This window comes from Dermochelys coriacea, chromosome 10, assembly GCF_009764565.3.
Source record: "Dermochelys coriacea isolate rDerCor1 chromosome 10, rDerCor1.pri.v4, whole genome shotgun sequence".
Lineage (NCBI taxonomy): Eukaryota > Metazoa > Chordata > Testudines > Dermochelyidae > Dermochelys > Dermochelys coriacea.
This window is the reverse complement of record NC_050077.1, coordinates 82,653,243-82,666,081: the sequence shown is the minus strand read 5'-3', so window position 1 is coordinate 82,666,081 and position 12,839 is coordinate 82,653,243. Positions and strand designations below refer to the sequence as shown.

The 12,839-nt window shown below is 39.2% G+C and overlaps 1 protein-coding gene across 1 annotated transcript in view; it reads right to left on the bottom strand.

Moving 5' to 3' along the window:
* NOX5 (NADPH oxidase 5) overlaps positions 1-5,468 on the bottom strand; it is a 35,727-nt gene extending 30,259 nt beyond the window's left edge. Inside the window, exon 1 of the mRNA XM_043494689.1 lies at positions 5,401-5,468. Within this exon, the coding sequence (XP_043350624.1) occupies positions 5,401-5,468 (68 nt within the window). The remainder of the gene's footprint in view (positions 1-5,400) is intronic.
* Positions 5,469-12,839: the final 7,371 nt, after the last annotated feature.

Genomic DNA, 12,839 nt, shown 5'->3' with positions numbered 1-12,839 from the left:
TGCAAGGATAGGTTCCTGGGTTAGTGGTTCTGTTGTGTGGTGTGTGGTTGCTGGTGAGTATTTGCTTCAGATTGGGGGGCTGTCTGTAAGCAAGGACTGGTCTGTCTCCCAAGATCTGAGAGAGTGATGGCTCGTCCTTCAGGATAGGTTGTAGATCCTTGATGATGCGTTGGAGGGGTTTTAGTTGGGGGCTGAAGGTGATGGCTAGTGGCGTTCTGTTGTTTTCTTTGTTGGGCCTGTCCTGTAGTAGGTGACTTCTGGGTACTCTTCTGGCTCTGTCAATCTGTTTCTTCACTTCAGCAGGTGGGTACTGTAGTTGTAGGAATGCATGATAGAGATCTTGTAGGTGTTTGTCTCTGTCTGAGGGGTTGGCGGAAACCTACTGACCGCTATTCCTACCTACATGCCTCTAGCTTTCATCCAGATCATACCACTCGATCCATTGTCTACAGCCAAGCGCTACGATATAACCGCATTTGCTCCAACCCCTCAGACAGAGACAAACACCTACAAGATCTCTATCATGCATTCCTACAACTACAGTACCCACCTGCTGAAGTGAAGAAACAGATTGACAGAGCCAGAAGAGTACCCAGAAGTCACCTACTACAGGACAGGCCCAACAAAGAAAACAACAGAACGCCACTAGCCATCACCTTCAGCCCCCAACTAAAACCCCTCCAACGCATCATCAAGGATCTACAACCTATCCTGAAGGACGAGCCATCGCTCTCTCAGATCTTGGGAGACAGACCAGTCCTTGCTTACAGACAGCCCCCCAATCTGAAGCAAATACTCACCAGCAACCACACACCACACAACAGAACCACTAACCCAGGAACCTATCCTTGCAACAAAGCCCGTTGCCAACTCTGTCCACATATCTATTCAGGGGATACCATCATAGGGCCTAATCACATCAGCCACACTATCAGAGGCTCGTTCACCTGTGCATCTACCAATGTGATATATGCCATCATGTGCCAGCAATGCCCCTCTGCCATGTACATTGGCCAAACTGGACAGTCTCTACGTAAAAGAATGAATGGACACAAATCAGACGTCAAGAATTATAACATTCAAAAACCAGTTGGAGAACACTTCAATCTCTCTGGTCACTCGATCACAGACCTAAGAGTGGCTATACTTCAACAAAAAAGCTTCAAAAACAGACTCCAACGAGAGACTGCTGAATTGGAATTAATTTGCAAACTGGATACAATTAACTTAGGCTTGAATAGAGACTGGGAATGGATGAGTCATTACACAAAGTAAAACTATTTCCCCATGGTATTTCTCCCTCCCACCCCACCCCCCACTGTTCCTCTGATATTCTTGTTAACTGCTGGAATTAGCCTACCTTGCTTGTCACCATGAAAGGTTTTCCTCCTTCCCCCCCCTGCTGTTGGTGATGGCTTATCTTAAGTGATCACTCTCCTTACAGTGTGTATGATAAACCCATTGTTTCATGTTCTCTGTGTGTGTGTATATAAATCTCTCCTCTGCTTTTTCCACCAAATGCATCCGATGAAGTGAGCTGTAGCTCACGAAAGCTTATGCTCTAATAAATTTGTTAGTCTCTAAGGTGCCACAAGTACTCCTTTTCTTTTTGCGAATACAGACTAACACGGCTGCTACTCTGAAACTAGGGAGGTGGTAGAATCTCCTTCCTTAGAGGTTTTTAAGGTCAGGCTTGACAAAGCCCTGGCTAGGATGATTTAACTGGGACTTGGTCCTGCTTTGAGCAGGGGGTTGGACTAGATGACCTTCTGGGGTCCCTTCCAACCCTGATATTCTATGATTCTATGATTCTATGAATCTTCGCAGAATTTAGCTGCCAAACTCTCACATCTCTACTGTGCATGTACAAACTGAAACTTTTCAAACGCTAATAACTTAGCCAGATTTGGCATTTTTTCAAGGGAACAGCAAAAATGCACATCCCCAGGCCAGGCCAAATTTACCACAAAACCCTGGGGTGCTAAAGGCTTTCAATGAAACTGCTATAGGAATTTCTTTAACCTGGGCAAAATAATGTATTTTTCCCTAGTCTTGTTCTCAGAAATGGCAGAACCATTTTTGCTGAAACTTAAAAACAAAAAACAAAAATCAGACCAAGGCAGACACCTGGCATGCAAAATTTCAACCCAAATTGTTAACATTTGGTAAAGTTGCAAATAACTGAAAACAGGGTTTTATAATGGGAAGTATCAAGGAACCTTAACTACCAGGCAGCATTACCAGCTTTACTTATCATAAGAACATAAGAATGGCCATACTAGGTTAGACCAATGGTCCATAAAAACAGGAGAGAGAGAGTAGTCAACAAGTCTTTTCAGTATTGTAAATCATGTTCGATTAAACTAAAACCCTTCCAGATACCAGATCCCATTCTTACTCCTCCAGGAGTCAGCCAAATAGGGATCATTGTAAGAATTTTACACTCCTCCTGAAAGGATCTTCCAGTAATATATCAGGTATTTTTATATCCAGTTTATATGTGTGAGAGAGAGACACACAAACTAGGTATAAAATACTTGACACGGCTACACAGGTTTTATACACTATATTATAAAACTATCAAACTCTGTACCACTTCACACTGTCTTTTAATTTATGATTTCACATGTTTCCTGACTCATGTCCCCTTATTCTATCATGTTAAATTGCAGCCTAGTTATTCTGTTGCCTCATTATACTTAAAATGTAGCTGACCACCGCTGTTTATGTTATTCTTTTAATTTCCTTTATTTTAAATCTCTGGCTCCATTAAATGGTCTAACCTTGAAAACTGCCCTGCCAAACTCAGTAAAGAGCTCGTATTCACACTGTGTCTCAGTCTTTATTTATTAGCCATCAGGAACACATGGGGAAGTGTCTTTTTTCATGCTGCAACCTTTATTCAATTTTTGAACAAATCCTACTTGTGAGGCAGTAAACTGTGACTAAACTGGGGGGGACGTTGCCATGGGAATGTCAGAACCAGAAACCAGATAGTAAACCACTTGCACTTTGCTATGAACTGATGTAATAGGCTCTTCAGGTCCATGTGTGATAAGCCAGTTAGTTTAGAAAGTAAAGTGCAGCTCACACAGCAAGGGGTATAGATTCACTTCATCACTGGCATGGAGGCAGCAAATCTCATTTGGAAGGCTCCTTCTGTTTACTTAGTTCCTTAAAAACTCAGTAAGTTGGCAAACTGATAGGCTATGGTTTGTGCAATAAAGGAAAACTCCAGGCTGAATGCAAACATGGCAACAGACAAAGTCAGCTCCCACACTGCTGTCCTGGGCAACATAGTATGGGGAGGAGGTGAGGAACCCTCAATGGTGAAAGAACAGGTTATAGACTATTTAGAAAAGCTGGACACGCACAAGTCCCTGGGCCCAGATCTAATGCATCCGAGGGATGTGATTGCAGAGCCACTTATTATCTTTGAAAACACATGGCGATCAGGGGAAGTCCCGGATGATTCGAAAAAGGCAAATTAATGCCTATCTTTAAAAAAGGGAAGCAGGAGAACCCGCGGAACTACAGACCGGTCATCCTCACCTCAGTCCCAGGAAAAATCACGAAGCAGGTCCTCAACTAAATCATTTTGAAGCACTTGGAGGAGAGGAAGGTGATCAGGAACAGTCAACATGGATTTACCAAGAGCAAGTCATGCCTGACCAACCTGATTGCCTTCTATGATGAGATAACTGGCTCTGTGGATATATAGAAAGCAGTGGCTGTGATATATCTTGACTTTTATCTTTTATCTTGACACCCTCAACAAGTTCTCAGATGACACTGAGCTGGGGGGAGCGGTAGATATGCTGGAGGGTGGGGATAGGGTCCAGAGTGACCTAGACAAATTGGAGGATTGGGCTAAAAGAAATCTGATGAGGTTCAACAAGGACAAGTGCAGAGTTCTGCACTTAGGAAGGAAGAATTCCATGTACCGCTACAGGCTGGGGATCAACTGGCTAAGCAGTAGTTCTGCAGAAAAGGACCTGGGGATTACAATGGATGAGAAGCTGGATATGAGTCAACAGTGTGCCCTTGTTGCCAAGAATGCTAACAGCATATTGGGCTGCATTAGTAGGGGCATTGCCAGCAGATCGAGGGAAGTGATTATTCCCCTCTATTCGGCACTGGTGAGGCCACATCTGGAGTATTGGGTCCAGTTTTGGGTCCCCTACTACAGAAAGAATGTGGAGAAATTGGAGAGTCCAGCGGAGGGCAACGAAAATGATCAGGGGGGCTGGGGCACATGACTTATGAGAAGCTGAGGGAACTGGGCTTGTTTAGTCTGCAGAAGAGAAGAGTGAGGGGGGATTTGATAACAGCCTTCAACTACCTGAAGGGGGGTTCCAAAGAGAATGGAATGAGGCTGTTCTCAGTGGTGGCAGATGACAAGAACAAGGAGCAATGGTCTCAAGTTGCAGAGGAGGTGGTCTAGGTTGGATATTAGGAAACACTATTTCACTAGGAGGGTGGTGAAGCACTGGAATGGGTTACCTAGGAGGTGGTGGAATCTCCATCCTTAGAGGCTTTTAAGGCCTGTCTTGACAAAGCCTGGCTGGGATGATTTAGTTGGGGTTGGTCCTGCTTTGAGCAGGGGGTTGGACTAGATCACCTCCTGAGGTCTCTTCCAACCCTAAACTTTTATGATTCTATGGACACTGACACAACTTCATTGAGGCTTTAGCAGTTCCATGGGTCCAGAGTCCCAGAAACCTTGTAGTACACAAAGTTTGCAGTGCACAGTTCGCTTTTAGATGAGGTTCTGGGCATAATTTATCTCATTATTTAAATATCATGATAGTACTCATCTTACAAGTGTTACAGAAAGTTACAGGGAGATTCTGAGGGAAAGGATCCATGAGACCTTAGCTTGCCCTACAGTGTCAATCAACTACAGCACAAGAAGGTCTCAGAACTCTTCAATCAGAGATCTCAGAACACTTTGCAAACCTTTATTAGCATACAACTATCTGGCCACAAGATGACTCAGATTGGTTTTACATCAGTTAATTCCATTAAATGCAATGGAGCTACCTCTAATTCACACTCCTGTGAGATCAGAATTAGGTCCTGACTGTCTAAAATAACATTTTGATTTGCCAGTTCGGTTATTTGTAGATGATGTACCTGAACTGTCAGCATTTTCCCCAGAGTGAAGGCAGCACTTTTCTGAAATTCTTCTGCTTACTTTTAACAGTTTATAAAGAAAGCTGAGACCATGCAAGTATTTTCAGAGCTCTCTGTGCTGGAAGTGTACTTATACTTGGAGCCTCTATGCTCTCTTTATTATAGTAAAATGTTCAAAATGCTGAACTTCCCTTTAAAACAACAAAATGCATGACTGAATGTGTTTCAGACTACAACACTCCTGCCACAGAGAGCACACATTACCTGAAACGTCTGTTGTAACTGTGTCCAGAGTCTCTTCCTTTTCCCAATGTCACTGTCCTGAGTTCCATTCTTCCTAACTCAATATCACAAATAAGAGTGCCTTGAGACACAAAGTGCTTATTTGCCTAATTTTGATCCAGTGTTTAATATATTTACTTTAAGTTAAAATGACCCTGATGAAGCAAATTTGTACTGTATTAAAATAGCAAAAGTAATGATAACTATACCTATTCTAATTCATGCAAGAACCGAAAAACAGGTATTGTAGGCACACCATATAACTGAGTTCAGTGCAAAATAGTATAACCTAAAGGGGTTACTTTTATTAATTCCCAATATATTAGTATTTCTTTTCAATTGCATGTGTTCCACATTAACTCATGGTGTTCCATAGTGAGATTCCAACAGAAACCCTAATACAAGTTTAAAAAACAGATCTAAAAACCTTAACTCAGAATCAAGACACATTTACTAAAACATTATTTTAAAAGGTCATTTTGCTGGATCACGTCATCTAAGTATTTACTTGGATAAGAGAGCTATAAATCTTGTGGTCAAATATGCCCTGGGCCTGATACAAACAAACCCCCACGGTCCCTCACAGTATTTCTATTATATATATATGCCTTAAACTTTGCGAATTTGCCTCATGAAATTTTGGCAGTCTGCTACAAAAAGGGCATGATCTAATAATATTCAGTAGCATGAGCTTGCCTGAAGTGGGATACTGTGTTATTTAGTCACTTGGGGGCTGGCAGATGGACTGTTCACAGGTGTGTTTTATTTCAGCATTTGTCTGTTAAGCTGCTCGTCCAAATTTGTTTAAATCGATCAAATATTTCCAGAAAGCTCCTACTGTTTCTCTGAATGCAGAGATTCTCCTTTTCAACTTACAAACATAGCCACAAAAATCAGAAATTTTGCTTTCAACTTGGAATTTGTACATGCAAATCAAGTAGTCTAGGCAGCTTATAAATAAAAGGCCCAATTCTGAAGACTTACTCAGGTGTGCAGCTTTACTCAGATGAGCTGTTCCATTTAAATCACTACCTATTGGACCACTCACCTGAGTCAAGTTACACATGTGTATGTTTGCAGGATGGAGCCTTCAACTTGCCATTGAGCATTTGACTCCATAACCACAAGCAGCTGTTACTGTCACTGTAGTGCACTCCCCCATTGAGTGTGCAGACACTGCCCAATCTTCTCACGCTTCCTGAGCATGGATCCCACACCTCCCGTGGAGAGGCCTTTGTGGAATCCAGACCGTAAGGGAGCTGTGCAGTGGAAGTGGCTCAGTACTCTGCCATACACAGAAAAAGAGCTCTGCCCCTCCATGGGACGACTTGGGACTTTATTCAAGCAAAGCTCCCATTGACGTCGGTAGTTTTACTTGAGTAAGGAATGCATAAAAGCTGAGTACAGGCCCCAGGATTTGGCCCAGGATTTGATAATCAACCCCCATTCCACCAAATAATTTCAGTATGGATTTATTTCAACCCAAATATAACAAACCAACCACCCCAGACAGCTTACTAAGAAATGAAACATGCACAGCTGATGCTACTCCAAAGAGTCATCGTGTCTGGACGGTAGTGTTCAGGGAGCACTAACTCCAGAGACGTGGTTTTGAACTTTAGTGAACTGTTTGCTGTCCCAAGTTCAAAAATGGATCCCAAGCCAAATTAACATCCTTTGAATCAGCAAGCCACCTGAGTATCAAAAAGGAGATACAGCTCTAATGCGGTGACACAAGAGAAAATGGATCATAACTACTCAATCAATACGAGGCTGTAAAAGAGGTAAAGTTCAATAACACTACTGAGCAACAATAAAGGCAACTTCTGAGCAGTCTTCCTGTATCTCAGCAGTGGAGAAGCAAGTAGCAACTTTGAAATGTTCACCAGCCTTTCTGAGTCACCTGTTCAAAGGAAAACTTCCCATCTAATGGAGCAACAGCTTGAAAATTTAGAGGATTATGGATGTAGGAGGAGTGTCAGAATCCTGGTTCAATGGAGAAATTTAAAGACAGGAGCAATATCATAGTGCTGGAGAGAGCAGGGAAAGGATTTGGGGTTATTTCTGACCACCATAGAAAGAGGGCCCATTATATTTTGGCTTTTAAGTATTCTGATAGCCCATCCACCACCATCCACAGCTGAGAGTCAGGAAAGACTGCTTCTGACAGCTTGTCACAACTATCAAGGAATTCATCAAAAAAATCAACAAAACTCTCTGCCCCGTTACATTTTGATCTTTATAGGCCTGCTCCTGCACTCCCAGAAGAACTCCCATTGACTGGATGGGCTGATTGTACTAGCATGCATTACTAGCAGTGTTGGCAACTCCTGCAATTTTAATCACAAGTCTCATAATATTTGGTGTTTTTCTTAAAGCTTCAGCTCCTGGAGTCATGTGATTACATGAGAATCTCAGCTTTCTTTTTAAAAATTAGAACTGAAGAGGAAAGCTATGAAGTGACCCCTAATGGCTCGAAAACAAGGCGGCAAATAAAAAGACCCAAAGTTTATTATTTTTTTTAAATATCGTGCAAATCCCATGGTTCTGGGGAACTTAACTCATGGTTTTTGAAGGACTGGGGTTGGTAATACTTAATAAGTTCCCCTTTCATATTGTGACTTCTTGCTTCAAATGTCCCTAAGACTGACTTAAAGGCACCTAATTTGGGAAGTACTGGGTGTTTTGCACAGATGAAAAATACCCTCTCTTTGAAGGCACTTGAAACATCAAAGGTGACTTTTAAGGGTTATACACCGTAAGTTGACTGCACAAGAATGTATTTGGCTTCATTTTTAATTAAAGTGGGCTATGGTGGTAGTTACCCAACGGAGATGCAATGTTATGAATCAGTGTATTTACTCAGTAATGGGTCTCCAGGCAAAGTCAGTCAGAACAAGAAAAACAGCAAAGAGAAAAAGAAGAGCTGCTACCACTATCTGTGAAGCTGATGAAAGAAAGAGAGACAAACAGAGAGAAGAAATAAAGCATGCATAAATCCAATTAATAACCTTTGACACAGTGTTTTCTAAAATCTCCCTTAAAAAGAACTACCGTGACTGACCAAAGACAGGTATTGTTTTTAAAGAACTGAAAATAAATAAAATTTAAAGAATCAATTCTTCATGAGCACAATATAACTTTGCCTCTTTCTCAGAAGCTAAAAATAGGTATAAAAGCTAATTAATTAAATTCTGTAAAGATTTTCTTTTTGAGAATTAAATTAAACATACTTTTACTACTTTATAATTTCACAAGTTATAAACGACCATACAAACATCAATCATTCAAGCTGGATACACTTGGTGTAAAAAAATGACAGCCAACAGCTTATGCATATCAATGTAAAGAATTTCCCTTAAGTATTAGATTTCCTTTCTGATTTTTTTCAATACATAGCTATTGAGTTGATTTGATATTTACCAACAGAGTATTTACACTAAAAACAAAGTACATACATGGATCAACATTATATATCACTTATAGTCATAAAATGTTATTTTTAAAATAGGTTTTCCTACTCCAATTTGTAAACATGTTCCTAGAAAACAAATATAACAATTAGAGGTTTTTAAAATCCATAAAATGGTAACAAATATTTTGACTGGTTTTTTCCTTTTAAGATTTTTGTATCATTGGTGATTTTAATATATTGATTAATTCACACATTTTAGATCGAATCATAAAAAATTGCCGCATTCTGTAGAATAAAAGCCCTCACCTTAAATGATACATTTGAAATGCCTTTCATTCTTCAGAATTCTGCTTTTCCCAGTAGAAATATAGGACAATGCTGGTGTATCCTACTTTTCAGGTCTTATCTAATAATTCATCTGTAAATGATTTTACAATAAAATGTAGAGATGTCTCTCTTTTAGAGGCTTAAATTAACTCTGTCATGCTAACAGGTTTGTCTGTCAAATAAAAGGATTTCAACTGAATCATTACAGAACATATGGTGGTGACATTTTAATAATTACCCTATTTCATAATTACTTTTAGAGTGGGTTATGATTACACATCTAAATAGCTTAATAAACAACAGAGAAGACTGTGTTCCCCAAATGCATATAGTAAAATCATTCTGCTATGCCAGTACACTATAAACTGTGCACTATCAATTGTATGACTCTTTAGTGGCATCAAACTCCACATCTGAATGTTAATGCATAAAATTCCATACAACAGAAACTTAAATTTTATTTTGGAAGACACTTTTTATGGGACAATGCACATGATGGCTAAAGAGAGGATTATGTGTTCTTATTCACACTGATTTTATATTTTCATCTGTTTTTTGATGTTTTTATAAATTAAAGGGGAGGTTTTAAAATGTATTTATAGGTGGTAACTTTAGACAGACAAAATGGTGAGCATATTTAAACTAAATATTAAAAGAGGCCCTCCTAGAAAATTCCACATACAACATCTCTATACAAGAGATCACAGAAATCAGGAGCTCGACCCTGGAAGGTGCTGAATACTTAATCCTTGATCCAGCAAAGCATTTAAGCACATGCTTAACTTTAGGGACTAAAGTGCTTAAAGTTAAACCTGTGCTTAAGTGCTTTGCAGGATCAGGGCCAGACTGCTCAGCATTTTGTAGGCTCAATCCATGGAATAGTAAAGAATATTTTAAAACCTCAAAAGCCAGCCCCATGAAATTACTGTCCTACCTTTCTATAAACTTGTAGAATAGATAAATCAATAAATCAAACTTTCATCTTTGATCTTGGATTGCACAAAACGTGGCAGGAAATATAGATGTTCCTCTAATGGATATAAACAGTTAAGATAATAAGAGTACATCATTAAAGGTATTTAGAGTGGCACCTTGGCTCTCTTGAATATATTAATATAATTTACCAAGCCACTACAAATACCCCTTCCAAGGCTCATGCTCACCCCCATCTCATGCTTCCCACACAAACATAACACATCACACTTAACTGCTGCATATATTTCAACCTGAATATTTGCTAATGTTGCTGAGGTGGTTAATAACATTTTGTGCAATGCTATGAGGGAGAGTTATGTATTCTTGTGTTGTAATAAATTTGTTTATGTATTACAGGCAAAAGAAAGTTCCTTATGAAGATGAAGTCTGTTGCTTTCAATGAACATGAGTTCGAGTACAGTGACAAAGTGTCCAATACCCTGGCATAGATTTGAGTTGGTGGGATGTCACAGTCAACAAACCTTAATTCCTTCTATGAAAAGCTTTTGTTTAAGAAATATATATCAAAGCATAAATGTACTAGCCTATATAGTTATACAAGAAAGAGGCAAAGAGGCAGTTCTTGTAGGAATCATCATTTTTGACTTTCCAAACTTTTGATTTAAAATTGGTTGGAAGGAATCTTTTATTTTTCTTAATATTCCTTACCCCTATAAAAGGTTATATCATTTTGATTAAATAAAATAGGCAAAAATTAAATTTAATGGGAGCAAGATCAAGTCCACATTAGGGCTGGTTGAAGAATTAAACTAATTCATTCATATTTTCATGAACAACAGGAATAAGTTCAGTTTGCTATGAAGTCATTTTCCTTTAATCACACATATTCAGCAACTGCCATGTGAAAATGTTTATAAACCCAAAAGCGTTCATACAATTTATCACAAGTGATTATTTTTCCAAAATCTGTAGTAGAAAGTGCAGTATTTGTTATCCTCTATTCATTATTTTCCTGCCTAAAAAGTTTCAATCCAATCAAGATGCAGCATTAATACCATAAGACACAGACAATGAAGCCTATGAATACCGAAAAGCAAACACTCAATGTGAACATGCTGTAAACAGGCCACATGCTGACAATTATTTATCCTGTCTACAAATGACTACTTATGAAAAACAAATTCTGTACATTCCAAAAAAAAAATCAGGCTTGGTATGTGAATAATTTGTCAAAAAAACAGAAACAATATAGAAAAGCAAGTACCTATGCACAAGCAGCAGAAAGTATAAATTATTTTGAATTAAGAACAACTTGCACATATATATCAGAAGAGAGCAAGCTCCCCTTAGTAAAGTGAAGAAAGGGTTGGAGGCCTTTGATTTGTTAACACTTCACAAGGCTTGGCTTTTCATCCTCTAGATCTCAAAGTTCATTGACCTTTTGGGACCTAGTGAGCAAAAATATGGCTCTGTAAGTAGCATCTATACAGCATAATTCAGGAGATAAATCTCTCTGATCATTGATTTATGTTGCAGGTCTCGACATCTGCCCTGTCCCAAACAGGTTGATTTGAATTATCTCCTCTTCAAGGGCGACATGAAGTATATAGGGAAGGCAGGAAGAAGCCATCAAGAATGTTCAAGGAAACCTCGTTTCATTATGGCTTACTTTCCAAAATAAGTCTCAAAAGCCTTAAAAAAAAATGAAGCTATAAGAAAAACATGGGCTCCAGCAAACAAAGGCAAGAGATATCAGCCCTGTCATACAAAAACTGTACCTGGGGTCAAATGTTGGATACAAAACTTGAATAAATAAACTTTGAATTAGGAATATCCTCTGAAGTTGGAGGATGGGGAAAAATCATCCCTTTTCCAGCCCAGAGTACCAGCACAGCTCCTACAGTCTAGGAAATTCCCCTATATAATCAGTCTGTGTCTGCATTTTGTTCAGAGCCCCACGTGGTAACAGATTCACTGACCATGCTTGCACCTCTCCTGTGCTTCCTTCCTTTGAGCCATGGAGAAAGAGGTCCCATAAAGGAGAGCTCCCATGATAAGTAGGGTTCAATGTTGATAAATGCAAATAATGCACATTGGAAAACATAATCCCAACTATACATATAAAATGATGGGGTCTAAATTAGCTGTTACCACTCAAGAAAGAGATCTTGGAGTCCTTGTGGATAGTTCTCTGAAACCATCCACTCAATGTGCAGTGGCAATCAAAAAAAGCTAACAGCATGTTGTGATCACTAGAAAAGGGATAGATAATAAATTAGAAACTATCAGATTACCTCTACATAAATCCATGGTACACCCCACATCTTGAATACTGCGTGTAGATGTGGTTGCCCCCTCTCAAAAAAAGATGTATTTGAATTGAAAAAGGTACACAAAAGGAAAATAAAAATGATTAGAGATTTGGAACAACTTCCATATGAGGAAAGATTAATAAGACTGGGACTTTTCAGCTTGGAAAAGAGACAGCTAAGTAGGGATATGACAGAGGTCTATAAAGTCATGACAGGTGTGGAGAAAGTAAACAAGGAAGTGTTATTTACTCCTTCTCGTAATACAAGAACTAGGGGTCACCAAATTAAATTAATAGGCAGCAGGTTTAAAACAAAGAAAGGAAATATTTCTTCACACAACAGACAGTCAACCTGTGTAACGCCTTGCCAGAGGATGTTGTGAAAACCAAGACACTAACAGGGTTCAAAAAAGAATTAGATAAATTAATGGA